Here is a 22,199-nt window from a genome sequence, read left to right on the forward strand (position 1 = left end):
GCAGAAGGCAATGGCACCCCACTCCAGTACTCTTGCCTGGAAAATCCCATGGATGGAGGAGCCTGGTAGGCTGCAGTCCATGGGGTCGCTAAGAGTCGGACACGACTGAGCGACTTCACTTTCACTTTTCACTTTCATGCATTGGAGAAGGAAATGGCAACCCACTCCAGTGTTCTTGCCTGGAGAATCCCAGGGACGGGGGAGCCTGGTGGGCTGCCGTCTATGGGGTCGAAAAGTCGACACGACTGAAGCGACTTAGCAGCAGTAGCAGCAGCAGTAGCCATATAACACCCAGCTAAAGACTAGCAGGGAGGCACTCTTTCTGCCCTCTTCTGATGTCTATGTCAGAAGTTTTCTCTATGTCTTTTATACTTTAATAAAACTTTATTACACAAAAGCTCTGAGTGATCAAGCCTTGTCTCTGGCCCTGGATTGAATTCTCCTCCAGAGGCCAAGAATCCCAGCGTCTTTCGTAGTTCAGCAACAACCTTTCAGTACTAGAGCTCTTCTAGCCACCATCACGACACCAGTCAGCTGCACAACTAGTTGAGGCATTAGCTTCATGAGAAAAATGAGTGGGAGGAATAGAAAGTGATAAATTCAACTATGGCTTCATAACCTATTACAGAGACAAGTATATTGGTAGCTACTTTTTACAGTTCTCTTTATAGCTATATTTTTATAGTTATACGATAAGACATTATGTCTTTTTTCTTCTTCCTTTTCCACTACCATTTTGTATAAAAAGTGATGTAACACTGTGTACATTGTAACACTGTGTTTTGAATTATGAAGGGCCACGTCTAGAGCTGATGAAAAAGACAGTGTATCAACTGGAAGCCTGCTATTGGTTGTTCAAGGGCTCAGTCCTGTCCAACTCTTTGCTACCCCATGGACTGCAGCACACCAGACTTCCCTCATAGTACTGTAGCAGTGCTAAATTTCCTGATTTTGACAATTGTTCTATGGTTATAGAGGACAAAATCCTTGTTCTTGTGAAAAATTTAGACAAAAGGGCATAACATCCTAAATTTATTATCAAATGAATCAGCAAGGAAAGATACAGAGAGGAAGAAACTATAAAAATGCATATACAGTAAAACTTAAACAAATGGTAACCATGGGTAAAGGTTACATGATAGTTCCTTGTACTACTGTTTCAACTATTCAGTAAGTTTGAAATTACAGCAAAATTATTTTTAATGAGAGGTAAGTATCTAGATGGGGTGGGAGGGAGGATAAGTACTTTTCAGTTATTAATTATGATCTCTCAAAGCCAGAATCTATTGAAATGATTTATCCTATTAATAAGGAAAAAACTCAAGCTATTTATCAAAGTTGTCTAATTGATTCTAGGGGTGTTTCAGGAAAAGAGAGAGCAATTCCTCAAGGCCATTCAAAGAAAGGGGTAATTGCTCTCCAAGGACAAAATGATTCTCTCTTCCCCAAAAAGACACATGGCATCTGATGTCTTCGATCACAGTCCAAAAGCGTTTTCTCTTCCTCTTCCATCTCATCTCTGTTTCTACAGTGAACTAAGTCCTGCAGTCAAAAACATTAATTTATAGTTAACCACAAATTACTATAGAAAACCAACAACAAAAAAATTTACAAAATTCCATTTCACCTTTTCTTCTTAGTGTTTATTGAAGCAATCAATTCTCTTCTCACAGATACAATTATAGGTGTTATAGCAGTCAATAGTTTCTATTCTTGTTGAGGTTAAAAATGCACATTCATTTTTCCCAAAACGATGATCCATTATTGTCAAATTACTGTAGGACAGAAAACATACACGGTCAACTGTTTAATTCTGCAGCTTACAACAACATAAATCATATTTTTAAATCTATTTTCTAAATATCTGGCCTATGGAAATATTAATAATAAGTTCATCACTAAAAGATTTTTGGGACTTCCATAACGGTCCAGTGACTAAGACTCCATACTCCCAATGCAAGGGGGCTGGGTTTGATCCTTAGTCAGGAAACTAGATCCCACATGCCAACAAGCCACAACTAAGAGTTTACATGCAACAGTGAAAGATCCTGTATATTTGAAACTAAGCGTCGGCTCAGCCAAATAAATAAATAAACTAAAAGATTTTCTATTGCTCTTGTCCCATTAAATAGAATAACATCTTCTTGATCACATCTATAACCTCACATGTTTCACACTGGGAATTTTTTATCAGAGAGCAATATTGCTAGTTGGGATCATGGCATAGTAACCTGCTTTCTTGTGTTAATTATTTCAATTAAAATGAGATATTTAAAAGTAGAGGAACTGAATTTCTATGATACAGGTAACAAGGTTGCATGTGAATATAATTTAAGAAGAAAAAGTAGAATCGGAATATAGGCAGAGATGAAGTTGTTGAATGGATGTTTTATATCTTTTCTTTCCCTCTCTCCCTCTCTCTGTTACCCCCAGAGCTAATAGTTACTAACTAAAACATTAAAATTTCACTGAAAAAAGTATCTAAAACAAGATCTGTATTTCAGCAAAGTGGTAGATTAGGGGAGAACTATCTTCCTGTTGAAAATAGTTTAAAATACTGAAAAAAGATTTTTAAACCTCTTGAGTAAGTTCATGGACTGGCAATAGGCAGATTCATGCTCAGACTATGAGGGTTAAGCAAAGATGGAAACCCAGAAGGGTTAGTGAAGCACTGAAACCAGTCTTTCCCTTAGATGTAGCAGACTAAAGAATGAATTCTGCCCAAGATGAAAATTCTATTGGGTTGGTCAAAAAAGTTCATAACATCTTACAGAATATCCCAAACTTTGTGGCCAACTCAATGCATAGAAAACAAGCTACCAAAAGGGTTGAGACAAAAGTGATATATTTCCAATACAAACTACCTTAGGACTGTCTTGAACCTTGAATTTAAGCAGAAGAGAAAAGGAATAATCCCACCTAATAATCCAAAATCACAAACCACACCTCATGCAATTTGGATTTGTTATATTACCTAGGAATGCTTGAATATGCTATAGATAAAAAGAGAAACAACTAAGAAAGATAAATGAAACTAAATAGCTTGTGAAGCACAAGCAGAAAGTACCAGATGTGTTAAGTAAGTTAGTAACCTATGCGATTTGTTAGATATAGTAAGCAGAGGGCTTCTCTTAGCAGTAAAGAATCTACCTGCCAATGGAGACATAGGTTAAATCACTGGGTTGGGAAGATCCCCCGGAGAAGGAAATGGCAACCCACTCCAGTATTCTGACCTGGAAACTTACATAGACAGAGGAATCTGGTGGGCTACAGTCCAAGGGTTGGACACAACTGAGCAACTGAACACAAAGACAAAGAGTAAGTAGAACCTATGTGTGCTGAACATAGGAAAGGAAGAAAGAATCAAGCAGACATAAACTATCATACATAAGATATACATGATGAACATAGACACTCTACATTCAGTCTTAAGGTTGTCACCCATGGGTGACACTCATTCTGGCCGCCTGCCTGAGGAACTCCAGTAGAATCCATAGCTGCCCCTCAGGTAAACTGCAAAGCTGCAGCTCTTACCAGGCATGCTTGCTCCTGTATCCACCCAGTAGAAAAAAGGTATGTGCTGGCCACAAGAACCTTCTGTCTGTTGGCCCCCTTACTCAAAATCTCAAGTCTGCCCCTTCCACCATTATCAGGGAAGTGTGATACCACAGAGCTAGGTCAGACGACGAGTGTGTAACTTAGGATCCAGGCCATCTTTTCACACACTTGCCCCTTCTCCTAACTGTGACAACCTATCCCATTCCATCCAAGTGTGATAGGCTATCCCATTTCTTTCCCCTTGCATAGTGCTATGTGTTTAACATGGATTTGATTAATTATGCAATGTGAGCATCTTATTTTGGCCCTGAAAATGTTCACCTGAAACTGTACTCACAGACTATGATTACATTAAGGTTGTTTTCTGAATGACATCTCTTGTAGGTTTGCAGCCCAGAATCACACTACTTGCAGAGCCCAAATTTAGAATTAAAAACTGCTCAGATTCACAATGCCCCAAGACAGCCAACAAAGGCAAATTTTTTCCTTGAGGAAGCCACCTTCATCTCAATCCTCAAATAACTTCCAAAGGCTCAAAAAAAAAAAAAAAATCACTAACCACTACAAAGAAAATGATATCATGAACAAAAGATGTGATAGGTTGGACCCACAAAACTTCAAATATTAAAATGATCAGATACCAAATATAAATTGAGGATGATAAATATCTTTCAAGAAATCAATAAATTCAAGACAGTTTGAAATCATGAGTAACTAGCAAGCAGATTTGAAGATATAATAGAACTCTTAGAAATAAAAAATGTAACAGTTCAGATTTAAAAAAAAAAATCATTGAATAGATTATAACTAAATGTAAACACAAGAGTTCACAAAGTACTGCACCTAATAGAAGGACCATAGAGAGGATGTGGGTGTGTGTGTGTGTGTATGCATGCATGTGTGTATGTTTATATTCACATTTACGTTTATTTATAATTAATATAAACTACTAATACAAGGGCTTCCCGATGGCTCAATGGTAAAGAATTTCCATGCAAAGCAGGAGATGCAAGAGACACGGATTCAATCCCTGGGTTGGGAAGATCCCCTGGAGAAAGGAATGGCAACCCACTCCAGTATTCTTGCTTGGGAAATCCCATGGACAGAGGACCTAGGTAAGCTACACTCCATGGGGCAGCAAAAATCAGACAGGACTTAGTGACTAAACCATTGCCACCACCACTAATACAAAGGAGTTTCAAGTGAATTTTGAGGATACTCAAAATACTTATTTGTGGTTGTGGAAGGGATCACTATGGCCAATTCAGAATGGTTCAATCATCTTACCTAATGATTCTGTCTTAGTCTGGGATCCTCATAACACATGCTTCTGAACATCTGTTTAGCATCATAATTTTATATTAATAACTCTGTATGATGCTTCTCTTCCTTTTTAACTATACTTCCTGAAACACTTTTTAAATCATTCTCCTTCTTCTTACTAATGACTTCTACCTGAAAATGAGTTGAGCTACATGAAGATTCTTTTTAGAAACAGTTATTCCAACCCAACACCAATATTAGAGTTTGAATGCATCCCAGAAACTTACAGTCTAGACGGTATGCCATTGTCAATCCATTTCAACCTATTTTCCATTTTGCTAAATGATAATCCAATCCAGTAGGAATTTTGACAAGTCTGGGGTTGAAGAAGTTTCTATAAAGGAAACAAAACATATCATGGGACTACATTACCATCTGTTAAATGAATGAAAATAAAGTCAGGTAAAAGATCCAGCTGTTTCTACTACCAGTGGTCTGCTAATTTCTACATGATCCTTCATCCCTCCTTCCTAAAAGACCCTCTCTTCCTTCAACCCCTGTATTTTCATTTTCCAAATTAATTTTCATCTAATAGTTTATTTCTCTTACAAATGGCTGCCAGTCTAATAGGTTATTTAAAATGTGGAAAAGTTTAAATCTAAATATCTAACAATAGAAGAGTTGTTAAATAATACATGACATTTTATGAAACCATTCAAAGTCATGCTCCAGAGAAAACTTAAGGGTTAAGAAAAATAATCATTACATATTCCAAGTGAAAGAAGAAATCTTTTAAACAAATTATTAAAATAACAAATGTTTGTGGGGATGTGGGCATTAGAGCCTTCAACTTCATAAAAAAAAAAAAAAAAGACTTGCTGTAATTCAGTAGTTGGAAGGGGTAGAGGGAAACAGGGCCATATTTGGAAATGTTTACTATGACCCCAAATGTAATATATCAAAGAGACATAGTACATAATGTCTGGTCAAATGACTGAATATATTTCTAAATATAATTTTAATTATTTCAGTGCAACAAACATAAAAAATTATTTTATGACTTGACATCATAATTCTTTCATGTTATGATTTAAAATGTCTGCTAGATTTGCATAGACATTTTGTTTTGTTTTTCTAGATAATAAGTAGAGATTTCAGACTGATAGTTGCAACTGTTTCTCTGTAAAAACACATTTTGTGTGTGTGGATAGTTTTTATTTGCAATAAATTTAAAAGATAAATGCACTGTATTTTCTTTTTACAATTCTTTTTGAGAGATATACATATTGATATAATATATACAAATATTGATCAAGTAAATGCTACCTACATGCGTGCATGCTCAGTTACTCAGTTGTGTCCGATTCTTGAGACCCCAGACTGTAGCCTGCCAGACTCCTCTGTCCATGGGATTATCCTGGCAAAAATACTGGAGTGGGTTGCCATTACCTCCTCCAGAACATTGCCTACAGATGCAATGAAAATTACCATAAAGCTAATTTGTAAAACTACCACCACTTTTATGTTTCTCATTATTATCTACATTTTACAGGTGGGAAAACTGAGGCCCAGAGCGGTTAAGTAATTTGCCTAGGGTCACCCGGCTACTAAGCGGCAGAACTGAATTCAGTACCAGGCAGTCTGGCTCCTGGATTCCTAATGGTAACTACTAAACCATACTGCCTTTGGGTTTTCAGTTTCCACCTTATAGGAAAAAAATAACTGTTGGCTCCAGGCTGCCATTTACCAAAGGGTTAAGACTTCCCTGGTGGCTCAGATGGTAAAGCGTCTGTCTACAATGCGGGAGACCCAGGTTCAAGCCCTGGGTTGGGAAGATCCCCTGGAGAAGGAAATGGCAATCCACTCCAGTACTATTGTGTGGAAAATCCCATGGACAGAGAAGCCTGGTAGGCTACAGTCTGTGGGGTCGCAAAAAGTCGGACATGACTGAGCAACTAGACTTCACTAAGTACTTCATCAAAGGAAAGGCATGCTTTTTTTTCAGTCCTAAGTAAAGGAGATGATTGCAAAGACCCAAATTGCATCTTAAAGGGGGTTTCCATTTTGGAAATAATCGTGCTCATCTTGATAGATAATATGTATTGAATGCTTATAAAATAGCAAGATCATACTCTTATTAGTAGGCAAGTTCTTCTGCTCACTAATTTTTTATCTTTTTTATGGAAAACAAGAAGGTATTTGAGAATAGCATTCACCAAGAGGGGAATATTTACTAGGGATTGTGATGAATGCCACACTTAGCTCATCAGTTTTGATCTCCAAGAAGCAACTGCCACTCCTATCCTCAAGGAGGTTCTCTGTGATACAGTCTTCATGTTCTTCGGTTCTTACTTTTAAGTAATTAGTTTAACAGAAGGAAAGACCAAAGATATTTCACTAGGAAAATCTGTTCGTTTGATTTTGTGTGTGTGTGTGTGACTCTTAACTATACAGTTTTTGTTCACTTGACAGTCATGACCCAAGGAATAACTGAAGGTTCCTCTTTCTAAACTCCCCCATTTTCTCAGTATCTTGGGCCCAAAGGTGAAAGAGAGAGGCCTAGAGGATAAAAGTACATATAACAATCCATGATACCAGTTCTTTTGTATCATCTATCTTCAAAAGAGATGAATCGTGACTTTGGCAAGTCTGGTTACATCCCATCCAGTTATTAGTTTCATCAGTAAAGTAGTAACAGTTTACTCCCCAACACCACCAGGAGACTTCCTTGAGTTCGCCTATAATGCATAAGGTGAAGCATTAAACGTCTTTTCATCTGGTATTTTGTTAAGCAGGGGAAGATACTTATTATGAAAAATCTTAACAGCTATCAATAATGATAATGTGAATTTCATCAGAAGTCTGGAATGCCAAGAGAACTCTGCATTCCCATAGTCTCTGCAGCACCATTCACAATAGTCTAGAAATGGAATGTCCATTGATGGATGAAGAAAATGTGATCTAGTCTAAAGGGAATATTAATTTTCCAGCACTGGGCTTCTGAGATATGAAAACAGAGACAGAGAACAATTGAGAAGCACATTCTTGATTAACCAAAGGTGACTACTTTTACAGAATCAACATTGTTTTTATTGCCCTGTATCAAGAAACATAACAATTAACAATGTCATGTTTACTTTTTTGTCTATTGCCAAAACTAAATATAGAGTTCACACATATAAAAAATAAAGGGAATATTACTCAGCCTTAAGAATGAAATCTTGCCATCAGTAACTGCATGGATGAAACGAGGATAATTATGCTAAGTGAAATAAGCCAATGACAAAGGGCAAATATTGCATGATTCCACTTGTATGAGATGTAAAAAGTAGTCAGACAGAAAGTAGAAAAGGGGTAGCTGGGGGAGGGCTGTTGTTTCATGGGTACACGGTTTCAGTTACTCAAGGTGAACAAATTCTAGAGATCTGCTGTACAACAGGGTGCCTGTAGCTAATAATGAACCAAACACTTAAAAACTTGTTAAAAGGGCAGACCTCATGCTAAGTGTTCTTACCACAGAGCAGAAAGGGACATAAGAAAACTTTTGAAGGTGATAGATATGCCTATTACCCTAATTGTGGATGTTTTTACCCATATATACATATGTCCCAACTCATCAAGTTGCATACATTAATTATATGTAGCTTTTTGCATATTAATAATACCTCAGAAAAGCTGTTTTTATAATAATAAAATTAACTTCATACATGTTTAGAGATTCTGAAATGCCTTCTAAAGAAAATTAAAATTATTCTTTGGAAATTTTTCTTGTCCTCATTGCTTAAAATATACCAAATCAAAATATTATTCATCCCTCAAAGTACATTTATGATTATTTATAGAAGACAAAACTGTCTAACAGTCTAATAAAGAAAACATTTAAATTGTTACAAATGCAATGCAATAATATATAACATTAAAAAACATGTTTGTGAGGAGTATTTAAAACTATGGAAGAGGCTTCCCTGGTGGCTCAGTGGTAAAGAATTTGCCTGGCAATGCGGGAGAGCCAGGCTCAAGCCCTAATCTGGGAAGATCCCACATTCCATGGAGCAACTAAGCCTATGTGCCATGACCATCAAGCCTGTGCTCCAGAGCCTGGGAGCCGCAACTATTGAGCCCCTGTGCCATGACTACTGAAGCCAGTGTGCCCTAGAGCACATGCTCCACACCAAGAGAAGGCTCCTCAATGAGAAGTCTACATACTGCAACTAGAGAGAAACCCCGACTCGTCACAACTAGTGAAAAGCCCGTGCAGCAACAAAACCCAACACAGCCAAAAGTAAACAATTAAAAAAAAAGGCTACGGAAAAATGGCCACAGAAGGGGAAAAAAACAAGACGTGAACCTTTCTACAGCATGAAATCTAAATTTTTTATAGGTAGTAGAAAAATAAAACAAAAGAAACAAAAAAATAAAATATTATTAATTCTTCAATAATAGGAAACAGTACATTTCTACTAACTACCATACCTAAATAATATCAAATATGCAAAATCTCTTTGTATAATAAACACTAAACAAAATATTTAGAAGTTGATTAATCAGGCCAATTCATTCCATCATTATGCATAACAGAGTTTATTATTGTATGAGATTTAATATTATTTCTTAGATATATATATATATATTTAGATATATATTTCTTTGAATAGTATCATCACACAGTGTTACACAAACATCAACACTCTGGCAAGTCTTGTACATGTATTAGAAGGAATACGCGTGTGCGTGCTCAGTCACTTCGGTCTTGTCTGACTTTGCGATCCTACGGACTGTAGCCTTCCAAGATCCTCAGTCCATGGGATTCTCTGGGCAAGAATACTGGAGTGGGTTGCCATGCCCTCCTCCAGGGAATCTTCCCTACCCAGGGATTGAACCCATGTCTCCTGCGTCACCTGCATTGCAGGCAGGTTCTTTACCGCTGAGCTGCCAGGGAAGCCCCCTGGAGGGAGTACATATTGATCATAAAATAGATCAAATATCTGAAGTCAGTGCAGAATGGAAACACAATCACACAGTTATCTTTACAACAGCATACAAATAAAATGACTTGCATTTATTTTAGCCTAAATGTATTTTTACTGATAGTCTCAATATTTCATGTCAGCAACAAAGTTGAAGTGTCTTACTTTGCCTGCAGGTCTAAAGCAATCCAAATTTTCAGGGGCCCTGATATAATACTATTTTACCTTCTGGGAGCATAAGAAGGCAAGAACTGCAATTGAGTTTGGGAAGTATAAGACTATTCATCCAAACATGATTCCTGGCATCTCAATCCTGTATTTGAGATAAGCAAACTCAAATAACCATGCTACATCTAAGAGGCACAAATTAAAAGTTGTCTAGCAGACCTGGATCCCTAACACACAACATAAGCCTGTATTAAGCCTCAAAACTTTTGGAGGAGGAATAAGTAATGGAAAATTGTGCAATCTTCAATTCAAGATTTCCTCCATACCTGTATTTGGCAAAGACTCTGAAGACTTCTTTCTGTGATAGCACCCCTTCTTTTCTGTAAAGACTAAGTCCGACGATCCTTTTATTTGCTGAAGAGTTTCATTTAGTCTATCACATTCTGAAGTCTTCTTTGTCAAAAGCTGCTTCTTTAAGTAGTTGTCGTTTTGCATAACATCATACTTCTGACTGAGATTCCGTAGAGCTTCCTCCTGTTGATGTTTTTCTTGAATATACTGGGAAACTAAAATTAACAGCATAGATATAATTTTTAAAGTACTCATAAAGCTTCACTATTGAAATTAGGACAGGAGAAAAAAATCTCACTTTGACAACCAACCTATTTCATTCCTTTAATTATTAATTTTACATTTAGAAAGTAACACCTCTACAACATGACCATATAAACTGAAACACCAGATTTCTCATTATGGGCCACCTAAGTGTAGAATAAATAAATCATGATTTCTAAATAAAATTATGATGGTACCATCTAAGCATTCAGTTCAATTTCTTTGTAAGTTAGCGTGTCGTCTACAAATAGGTACCAAAGGAGAAACTGACCAACACTTAGCAACACATCTTCTGAGTATGAAAATGTACACTAAACAGCATGAAGAAATTGCACCAATATCATTGGAATAGACAGAATATCCATAAGAAAAAAGAGAGGAAGACCCAAATACATAGTTTTATCTGAGTGTAACATACTTTTCCCCAAAGATGTCAAGGAACTCAAATGAAAGCTAAAGGGCACATTCAACATCATCTAACATCCATACATAGACTCACTCATTTTACTAAATCATGTCCTTATTATAGATTTTTAAAAAATTAAGAGAAAGTCATAATTCACTTTCAAACAGTTGTTTCTCAAAGAATTTGTATCTGAGATTCAAAGTGGTGTAAATTTAGAAGGTGGAATATTACAATAGTTTCCCCTTAACCTTGGTTTTGCTTTCTGCAGTTTGAGTTACCCCATCAACCACAACCTGAAAATATTAAACGGAAAATTCTATAAATAAGTAATTCATAAGTTTTAAATTGCACGCATTTCCGCATAGTGTGATGGAAACTCGTGCCATCCCTCTCGTGTTCCCCAGGAGGGGGAATCATTCCTTTGTTGAACGTATCCCACTCTCATCAGTCACTTGGTAGCCTTCATCAGATGGCTGTCAGGGTATGCAGTGCTTGTATTCAACCCTTATTTCACTTAATAATGGTCTGAAATCACAAGAGTAGTGATGCTCACAATTCAGATATTCTCTTACTGTGCTTAAATTATAAATTAAACTTTATCGTAGGTGTGTATGAATAGGAAAAAACCATAGTATGTACAGGGTTCAGTGCTATCTGTGATTTCAGGTACCACTGGGGGTCTGAGATGGTATCCCCCATGGAAAAGGGGGTCTTCTGTGCTAAGTCCTACATCAGAAAGAATGTTAACATGCCTTATACAGAACGAGACAGCTCATTACAGCTTCAGAGATACAGGAATAGATAAACAAAATGAAAATCACACTGTGATTATATCTGGGGAAAAAATCACTAAGAAAAAACTCCCTGGAACATTCTCTGATTATACCATGGAACAATTGATAGAGCGTGGTTGGTACCTACACAATGAGTGGTTATTTCTAGTACTCAGACTTGGATGTATTTCAGTTACTTACTCTTTATACCCAGCACGGTGATTGTCATCAAGAGAAGTAAACAGAGGATCCCAAGAGTCACTGCAATGCCATGCCAGGGCACTGAAGACTCTTTAAATAAAGAAGGAAGAAAGTGATCATTGAGGACAGAGCCTGACCCACTACTCATCTCAACCTGGACACCATTTGAAACAGAAACAATCTTCTCTAAAAATTTTCAGGAACTACCCTGGTGGTCCAGTGGTTTAGAATCTGCCTTGCAATGCAGGGGATACCAGTTCAATCCCTGGTCCAGGAAGATTCCACATGCTGTGGGGCAACTAAGCCCATGCACCACAACTACGGAGCCTGTGTGCTACAACTACTGAAGCCCTCGCGCCCTAGAATCTCTGTGTGTATGTCTGTGTGTGTGTGTGCGTGCGTGCACACACGTGCATGTGTGTGCGTGTCAGTAGTCTGACTCTTTGCGACCCCATGGACTGTAGCCCACCAGGCTCCTCTGTCCATGGGATTTCTCAGGCAAGAGTTCTGGAGTGGGTTGCCATTTCCTGGTCCAGGGGATTTTCCCAACTCAAGGGTCAAACACCGCATTGGTAGGAGAATTCTTTACCACTGTGCCACCTGGTAAGCCCCTGTGCTCTTCAGCAAAAGAAGCTTCCACAATGAAAAGCCAGTGCACGGCAACAGAGAGTAGCCCCTGCTCACTGCAACTAGAGAAAGTCCAAAAGCAGCAACCCAAGACCAGCACAGGCAAAAATAAGATACATAAAATTTTAAAAAATGTTTTACAGAAATCCATGATACACACTGTTTTTAATTTGCCATCTAGTAATTATAGTTTTAAAGTCTCAGGTTTTTTTTATTTACATTCACCCATTGCAGAAATTCTACACCACAAAAAGAATATTGGAGGATTTTTAAAATGCTTCTGTTAGAAAAGCACAGAAGCACAGAAAGTGTGTGTGTGTGTGTGCATCCCTTAGAAAAGCACAGACAGGTGTGTGTATGTCGGGGCGGGGGCGGGGGTTGCAGGGAGGCTGTTCAATCATATATGACTCTTTGCAACCCTATGGACTGTAGCCTGCCAGGCTCCTCTGTCCACAAAAGCACAGATGGCAATAAACACAATACTCACTTATGAGAATCCACAATGACAGGCATATTTCTGTGATCACAACTAATCATGAAGAAGAAGGAAAAAGCAGGCAATATTCATGAGAAATTAGTAGCCAAGAGTGAGTATTCTGAAGCTGCAAATGTTACTGGGCTCCATCGCTTAAGAACTTCCTAGAAATCAATTTTTCTCCATTTATCTTCAAAATTTTTTTCTCTAGCAATGCTCTATTTATTCTCCTACTTTCAAGATCCTCTTTCTCTCTCTCTCTCTCTCTCTCTCTCTCTCTATATATATATATATATATATATATATATATATCCAAAATTTGTATCTCTGATGGACACTACATTAAATCAGTAAAAGTCATTTTCAGTTTAGAGTTTGTGACACTGTTCGAAGGTACAGAGAGAGAATGGAAAAGTTAGAATGCCCTTTTGATTTGAACATTTTTGTTTCTTCATTGCCATTAAGGTTTGGTAAATATTTAAGACACCAAAATACCTTTTGTCTGAATAAAAACACTGCTTCTAATACGTATTTCTCATGTCTTCACATTCTGTAAGACATTTCTCTAGGAACTGCAATGTTTTCTTGAGACTCTAGTCTGTCTCTTACTTTGGAAGCCCTCACAAGGGACTTCCCTGGCCAACCAGTGGTTAGGACTCCGTACTTCCAGTGCACAGGGTGCAGATTCGATTAGTTGGGGAACTAAAAAAGAGTCCTTGTGAATTTCTCTTGACCAAATTTGAATAAAAACACTCTATTACCTTCTCAAGCTTAAAAGAATGCATTAATTTCTACATTCGCACAATTTTTTTAAAAGATCATTAAAGACCATTATGGTTTCTTATTATCAACTAAACACCTAGAATATGGATAGAACTTTTTATTTCTAACGTCAAAAGTCTGACAGTCCGTAAGAGGGCTTCCCCTGGTGGCTCAGCGGTAAAGAATCCACCGGCAGTGCAGGAGCCACAGGAGATACAGGCTCAATCCCTGGTTCGGGAAGATCCCCTGGAGGAGAAAATGGCAACTCACTCTGGTATTCTTTCCTGGGAAATACCATGGACAGAGGAGCCTGGTGGGCTATAGTCCATGGGGTCACAGAGAGTTGGACACGACTGAAGTGACTTAGCAAGCACACAAGAGTCTGGTGAATCTAGATGTCTCAAACGTGTACCTTTTTCCTCAGTCTTGTCAGGTCTTTGAGTACCATCAGGTCTTAATCTGTTTTGTGACTCTGAAGGTGATTGAAGAAATCTCAGGGTGGAATAAGTCACTTCTTGATCACTCATCTCTAGAGTAAACAAATATATGTTTTGCATTAAAACTTTCAACTGAATGATTTCATTCCAAAGAAAAATTAAAATGTCCATTTGTAAAATATACTAGGATTAAGAAGATTATGCGTGTGTGCATGTGGATGTATGCTCAGTAATTCCTTCAAGGGCCTAAAGTACGTAGACTGAGCCTGATTTATATAAGAAATGAGAAACTTTCAATATTTTTGCTAAAGTCATTTATACTCCTAGTAACTATAGCCATATTATTAGAAAATATGGGAAGAATTTTTTTTTAATTTACTGATAGATTAAATAGGCTGGGTCCTATTCCATTTAGCTCAAAATGTTCAACATACATATACAAGTGTTAGGCAAAGTGATACCATCACAAATTACTGAGATACTTTTAAAACTATTAATTCAAAAAACAAAAATTGTTTTTTTTGAGATTTTGAAAAACATAAATATCTTGGCTTTAAAAGTGTATGTATATACATATACATATATATTATGTATTCAGATCTACATTATTGATAGTAAAATGTTCTTAGAAGGATTGGAATATCAGTTTGTGATAATTATTTCTTGACCTGAGTAGATAAATATACTGTGTTGTTCTTTTCAACTATAATATGACTCTACCAAAGTATATCCCATATACTATCTGCAAAAGAAAATTATTGAGGGTTAACACTGCACATTGGTTAACATTTCAGATTCCAGTGCCTCGTGGGAGATGTGCCGAATAAAAATCTCTTACATTAGAGCCCAGACACGTGGATTTTTAATCCCAAATGATTCTGTGCATATTAAACTTAGAGAAATAATCTTCTAGCTGCAAGAGAAGCCTATATGAAAATAAAATTTGTTAACAGGCAGTCTTTAGTTAATACCCATAAAGGACTCTATCTATCAATTGATATCAATATAAAAAGAAACTTTAAACTGTAGATATTTATGATGTACCTTGTTTTTATATTAATCAGTGTGAAAAGATGCTAATAAACAGTAAAAATGGAAAACAAATAGCACATGTAACTATATTCTTTAATTCTTTTCTTTAGTATCTAAACTTGATTACTCACATGAACACTTCAAGATGGATAAGACAATATGTAAATCATTAGACCTAAATAAAAAGTTATTGACCCCCCAATCCCTCTTTATTTTGATAACACAAAGCAAAAAATCATAACCAATTTTTTAAAAAGAAAATAATTTTCCATAAATGCTGAACTACATTTTTCATCTCCATAGAGTGAATGCAGTTCTAACCCAATCAATTTTTTTAAAACATGCTTTCCTATCCCTCCTATATTCATGCCAAGTCATTTATAATAAACTATCATATTCCAAGAATCTTTTTTCTCTAGAATCTTTTTTTTAAGTAAGTAGGACTAATAGATACTCAGCTACAAAGATCTGAGACAATAAAAAGTGAACATTACCTGTGTCTGTGCCGTTCGGTGATGCAGATGGAAAAAACAGACCAGAACAAGGTGAGAGAGGTTGGCCTTTACAATCCCTGATTCCTCCGGTGCATGAGAGGCTGTAAAATGGAGGCGGACATGAATTGTCTTTGAATCATGCTGTAACTCAAAATTTTCTGCTCCTCCTCTTGACCAAAGTGATGAAAGGAAATTGTATGACAAAAGCTGATGTTGACGAGAAAGGAAAATGGTCATGAATATATTTTCTTCCATTTCAACTAACCAACCAGTTAGGTGCATTCAAAATCTACATTGAAGGACAGAAAAAACAAACAAACATAGCTTTGGCGGAAACAAAAAGTAAATCTTTTAACAAAAACTTGCATCCTTAGAAACTACTAGCAAAAACAACTGATTAAAATGTATGTGCATAAATATAGATACATGTACACAAGAAATATTATGACTAAATAAATAACTTGTCTCTTAGGAACTTTCTCTTACAGATTGCTATTTGAAAATAAAAGTTTTCAGCATTGAAACATATACACTACTACATGTAAAGTAGATAGCCAGTGGAGTTTGATGTATAACTCAGGGAACCCAAAGCCGGTGCTCTGTGACAACCTGGGGGGATGGGTTAGGGAGGGTTTCGGGAGAGGGATTCAGGAGAGAGCTGTCACATGTAGGCCTATGTCCGATTCATGTTGATGTATGGCAGAGGCCATACATCACAATATTGTACAGTAATTATCCTCCAATTAAAATGAATAAATAATTATTTTAAAAAACAATAAAAGATTTCTTTTTCCATTTATGTTTATTGCAGATAAACGTATTTTAGAAAGTATTTTAAAACATAATTCCACTATAAAATTTTGGTGTATATGCTTCTAGTTTTTTATCTGTATGTTTTGTTTGCTATCAGAGTTGGTATCATTCCACACACAGTACTTTTGATCTCTTGTTTTCTACTGTTTCCTCATTTAAAAATATTCATCTAAAGTGTGATCTTAAAAACAATTGTATAGTTATTATCCATATAGATTATACCATAATTTATTCAGGAAATCCTGTATTGCTGGACATTTATGTTGTTTTCAACTTTTTGTGAATATAAAAAATGTTCGGCCTGTACTTTTGAATATTTTCTTAGGAAAACATTTTAAACAAAATATGGGGTCAAGGGGTATGTAAATTAAAGAGCTTTGATACATATTACCAATTGCCCCCCAGAAAAGTTATTTCTGTTTACACAATACTAATTGTATGAAAATGATAACATTTGATATTCTTAAAAGATACTGATAAACTATTCTCCTATTTGAGTTTCATCTATGAATCTTACTTCATGAAGACATGATGTTTCAGCAAAAAGAAATCAGTTTCTGTAAGTCTGTTTCTCTGAGTCAGATCTTCCCAGAATACCCCCAAATCTCTCAGTGACATTCACTTTCAATTGATGCAGATACTGTCAGTCTTCAGGTGTACAGTTCTATGAAATCAATTTACATTGCTCTCCAAATCAGGTGATAACGGTGAATATGGAGTGTGGGGAAAGTGATGTGGAAAACATACGGTGAAATTGATTATGCAGAGAAACCCAGCCCTACTTCACCAGGCTCTAACCACATTCCTTGCTTACCTTTCTCTTCCAGCCACAACCAAACCATCACCCTTTCTTTAGAAGGCATCCCCATTCTTTACCTCCCAGGTCTTCCCCAGACTACTTGATAAACAGTCAACTGAATGTTCTGACCACTACCACCCCCTAGGTTATGCTGCCTGTTGTCTGGTCCTCAGCTGGCTCTCTCCTGTTCTCCAATGCAACCCTTAATTTTGGAATCACCACTGAGTCTGCCATTTATCATCGTGGACAAGTGGTCAACAGAATTACCTCCCAGAACCTAATTTAATCCAATCACACAAGCAAAATTTCATGGGTAGAGTCTGGACACTTCAGGCATATTTACTGCTAGGCATTTTCTTCTCTTTACCCTCACCCCGCATTGGCTTTGTCGATCTCAAAACAGAAAGATTCTGAGCCCTCGATCCCAATGCCAGAAATGAATAAACGAATGAAGTCTGATGAGAGAACGTAGGGAGTAGGCTGGGCGAAATAGTAATGTTGTCAAAATGTGGCAGTTTAGTTCACTTCAGTCACTCAGTCGTGTCTGACTCTTTGTGACCCCATGGACTCTGGCACGTCAGACCCCCCTGTCCATCACCAGCTCCTGGAGTTTACTCAAACTCATGTCCATTGAGTTGGCGATGCCATCCAACCATCTCATCCTCTGTCATCCCCTTCTCCTCCCACCTTCAATGTTTCCCAGCATCAGGGTCTTTTCAAATGAGTCAGTTCTTTGCATCAGGTAGCCAAAGTATTGGAGTTTCAGCTTCAACATCAGTCCTTCCAATGAATATTCAGGACTGATTTCCTTTAGGATGGATTGGTTGGATCTCCTTGCAGTCCAAGGGACTCTCAAGAGTCTTCTCCAACACCACAGTTCAAAAGCATCAATTCTTCGGTGCTCAGTTGTCTTTATAGTGCAACTCTCACATCCATACATGACCACTGGAAAAACCATAGCTTTGACTAGATGGACCTTTGTTGGCAAAGTAATGTCTGCTTTTTAATATGTTGCCTAGGTTGGTCATAATTTTTCTTCCAAGGAGTAAGCATCTTTTAATTTCATGGCTGCAGTCACCATCTGCAGTGATTTTGGAGCCCAAGAAAATAAAGTCTGTCACTGTTCCCATTGTTTCCCCATCTATTTGTCATGCTAATTCTTGACCCATGTTTAAAATCAGGCTTGACTGAATACATAGAGCACAGATGGACTTTGAATTCAGAAGGGCCTGGATTTTCAACAAATCTCTTGCCACTGGAATTGAGTAGATCTGGCTTGAAATATCAGCCCCTCTCTTCCATGGGTGACTTGAGGCAAGTCACTTCACTTCTTTAAACCTCAGACTCACCAAAAGTAAAGTAGTGATATTTGCCTCCCAAGACTTAGGGTATATAAAGTGCTAACCAGATCTAATGCTAATGAACATTAAATGTTATCATTTGAAGTCCAAGATTCAAATTCTTTCTAGCTGTAAAAATTTGAACATGAGACTCTTCCAAGCCTGTTTCCTCACAGGTTCAACATGAATGTCACTTACTTCATAGACCCGGAAAAATTCAGTTAGGTTAACTCTACAGGTAGGATTTCTTAGGTTTCAAACATAAGTGAATGTTCTTTTTCTTCTCTCTGTTCAAGGAGTCTATAAATAGTGAAAGAGCCAGGACTGCAATCCAGAAATGCTGACGCAGTGAGCCAGGTTCTCTTTCTCAACATGTCAAGTTTGGAATGCAGATGCTTAGAAGAAAGTATGTGGGGCGGGCAAGTACATATTAACACAGTGGAGGAGCTGGGAAACATGGCAGCATTCCACTGCCTCTCTAGAAAAAAAGCATTGTGACTTAAGATCTGGTTATTTTATATCTTACCACCCCATGGAGACATTGGTGATGTTGAGCTTTTTTGTTTTATATGCTTAGAGCTGGTAAGAGGGGGAACAGCTCTCATGGAGACTAGATGAGAGTAGAACATTTTTTTTACTTACCTACCCATATTTACATTTCCTCTATATATATGAACTCCATACCTTGAGTACCGCATTGGTCCCATTTGTTACTGTAACTGTAGCACACAGAAGACATATGACGCCTACATGTGCCATTGATGAACAAGGTGGTTAAAGAAAAGAGGAACTAACTATAAAACCTAGATTTTTCATAGTTTTGTAGAGAGAGACAGAATGAGGTTAATGACTAGAAAGACAAATTGTGTAGCTGTTCCCTCTAAGCTCCAGTTTATTTTTATTACTAAGCTCTGATTTCTGAGAAAGGCAAATTTCTTCCTAAATAAGAAGAGAACCAGCATCACAAAATAACAGCAGTAACTTCAGGTGGGACTCATTGAAACTCCTAGCATTGTCTTTCAATCAAAGAAGCCCAAGATGGACGCACTAAACTTTATTACGCCCACTCCTTAAGAAAACAGAACGATTAAAAAAAAAAAATTAAAGAAAATTTTGAATGTTCTTGTACACTGTCTTCTGATTTCACTTTTGTGCAAAACACACATGACACATACACAGCATGAATACATAAAGCGTTTATTTATTTACTTCCTGGCTGCTTAAAGGTGTTATTTAGGAAACCACACATTTTACCCATCCGTTCCTGATCATATTAATTTCGTCAGCTAGAGGCTTAGCACACAGCTGCTAGTCACACCTTCAAACCTCAATGGCTTATCTTTTCACAGCAGCAGGCTGTTCTTCCTGTCCCAGCCTGAAGTGAAGGTTTCAGGAATAACCACCAGCTTCCAGGGAAAGATGTTCTGCATCACTCTGTTGGGAGGAGTAACTTCACCTGGCCATGTTCCCCCTCCCATGGTTATTTGTCCTAATGACTAAACTTTACGCCAGAGCCATATGAAATTTCCTGGCTCTTACAGTAAAAACTCAAAACAACATCTTGTTTGAAGTTTCCTGTTTCCCTAACTACCTACTTTATTAGTACTTCTTATCTTTACAGTAAAAGCTATTCTGAGTTAAAATCTATTGTCCCAACTAGGCTCCAGCCATGAACTGAACAGAAATTTTCCTTCCTCCAACTGCTAACAAAATGAGAGGAACACCTCACGAAATTAAGTAAGCATGAAAAAATCATGGCCAAAAAAAAAAGGATTTTGGATAACTATTCAATTCTCTGCCACTAAGAGATAAAGTCTATTCACAAGTTGAAAGGGAAAATAATTCCATGAAGCAGTGCCATAATAAAGAACTTTAATTCTTCAGAGTTCTTGCTACTCTATGACACGGTTTGGACTATAGGCTCACCCTCAAGTCATTCATTAATTTTTTTAAATTTTTAACCTCATTGTCATATAACGCTGCATGTGTGGTAAGTTGCCTCAGTTGTGTCGGATTCTTTGTGATCCTATGGCTAGTAGTCCACCAGGCTTCTCTGTCCATGGGAATTTCCAGGCAAGAATATTGGAGTGGGTTGCCATTTCTTTCTCCAGGGGATCTTCCCAACCCAGGGGTCAAACCCACACCTCCTGTACTGACAAGCGGATTCTTTACCACTAAGCAACCAGGGAAGCCTGGGGGAAGTTATGAATGAGGACAGAGTTAACACATTAAAGACTTTCTCATCCAAGGACTAATTCTCTGCAGTCTTGCTCAGTCCTGAGTGGATTACCTTATTCAACAGGACCCACAGAATGAATATTTTGAGGAGCAACGAAAAATTGTGGGCCCACAGGAGTTTTCTCCTTTTCTCCTTGAAGCTGACATCCAGTGTAACATGGTTTTATACTGCACACTCATCAGGGTCTACAGCTTGAATAGAAATGCTTGTTTTCATATAAGCAACCTGAAGGGGAGTACAGCATAGTCTTTCACAGATGTGGTTTGGAGACCAGGTGACTTTGCATGGCAAACCAGAAGAGGATATGCATTTTAAGGCGCTCCACAGTAAACAAGCGACCAAGCCGTGCTCCAGAGCTACACTATCCAAAGGGTAGCCACCAGCCTCATTTGGCTATCTCAACCTATTAAAAATTAAATAGCACTAAAAAAAAGTCTACTGGCACCAATTATGCCTGTTATTTCATCTGTAAATGAAAAATCCAACAAGAGGACATGACTTAGACTTCTTACAGTAAAGGAAAAATGTTATAGAATCTAAATTGACATATATGGGTCTTTTAAGTTTTCTATGTTTGAAACTTTTCATAATAAAACATTGGAAAACATTACTTTTAATTAAAATGACTCTAAATTCAGTTACGTTAGCCACATCTCAACTACTCAGTAGCCACGTGCAGTATCCAGTGGCTACCCTACTGGACTGCTCATACAGACAGCATCTCTATTATTGCACAGAAGTTTACCAGAGTTGCTCTAGTCTAGCTGCTCCAGAGCCCTGGCTAGCTGTCAGACCCCAGTTCTTCCACCCTAAGGTCCCTAGAGGGGACCTGACTGATCTTTGGGCAAAGTGGATGATGACTGCCAGGACTGCATACTTTCAGAGTGAAGGTGCAGATGGAAAAGTAACAGAATACCAGGGTATGAGTTACTAACAGGCAAAGTAATCAAGTCTATCAGAAAGAGGTTGAAGGGAACTGGGAAATATGACTGGGACTTGTGTTCATTAGGAGTTAGGATGTAAATACAGACACACACAAACGCACACACACGGAAGTCCAAATTTTAAATAATTTGTAGAAATGAGAACTCATTTATTTCCCACAGATATACAAAACCTGTGTATTGTGAAATATGGGAATAGGCACATAATTAAAGATGTGTCTAACTTTGGATACTGACTTTACCTTTGTAACCTTGAGGAAATCACTGCTTATACAAAAATATTTAA

General features: G+C 37.5%; 1 protein-coding gene across 2 annotated transcripts; it reads right to left on the minus strand.

The window, feature by feature from the left end:
* Positions 1–1,022: 1,022 nt before the first annotated feature.
* LOC102280936 (killer cell lectin-like receptor 2) lies at positions 1,023–15,968 on the minus strand. 2 transcript variants are annotated; one of them, XM_005910094.2, is made up of 8 exons: positions 15,779–15,967; positions 14,228–14,344; positions 11,952–12,041; positions 10,283–10,522; positions 7,417–7,559; positions 5,109–5,215; positions 1,628–1,775; positions 1,023–1,542 (listed from the first exon to the last, which is right to left on the minus strand). In XM_005910094.2, the coding sequence occupies exons 2-7, from the start codon at positions 14,340–14,342 to the stop codon at positions 1,637–1,639; spliced, it is 834 nt and encodes a 277-aa protein (XP_005910156.2). In that variant the 5' UTR covers positions 14,343–14,344; positions 15,779–15,967; the 3' UTR covers positions 1,023–1,542; positions 1,628–1,636. The 2 variants fall into 2 exon arrangements, with proteins under 2 accessions (XP_005910156.2, XP_070226131.1); XM_070370030.1 differs by lacking the exon at positions 11,952–12,041 and having other exon boundaries at positions 15,779–15,968.
* Positions 15,969–22,199: the final 6,231 nt, after the last annotated feature.

This window comes from Bos mutus, chromosome 5 (assembly GCF_027580195.1).
Source record: "Bos mutus isolate GX-2022 chromosome 5, NWIPB_WYAK_1.1, whole genome shotgun sequence".
Lineage (NCBI taxonomy): Eukaryota > Metazoa > Chordata > Mammalia > Artiodactyla > Bovidae > Bos > Bos mutus.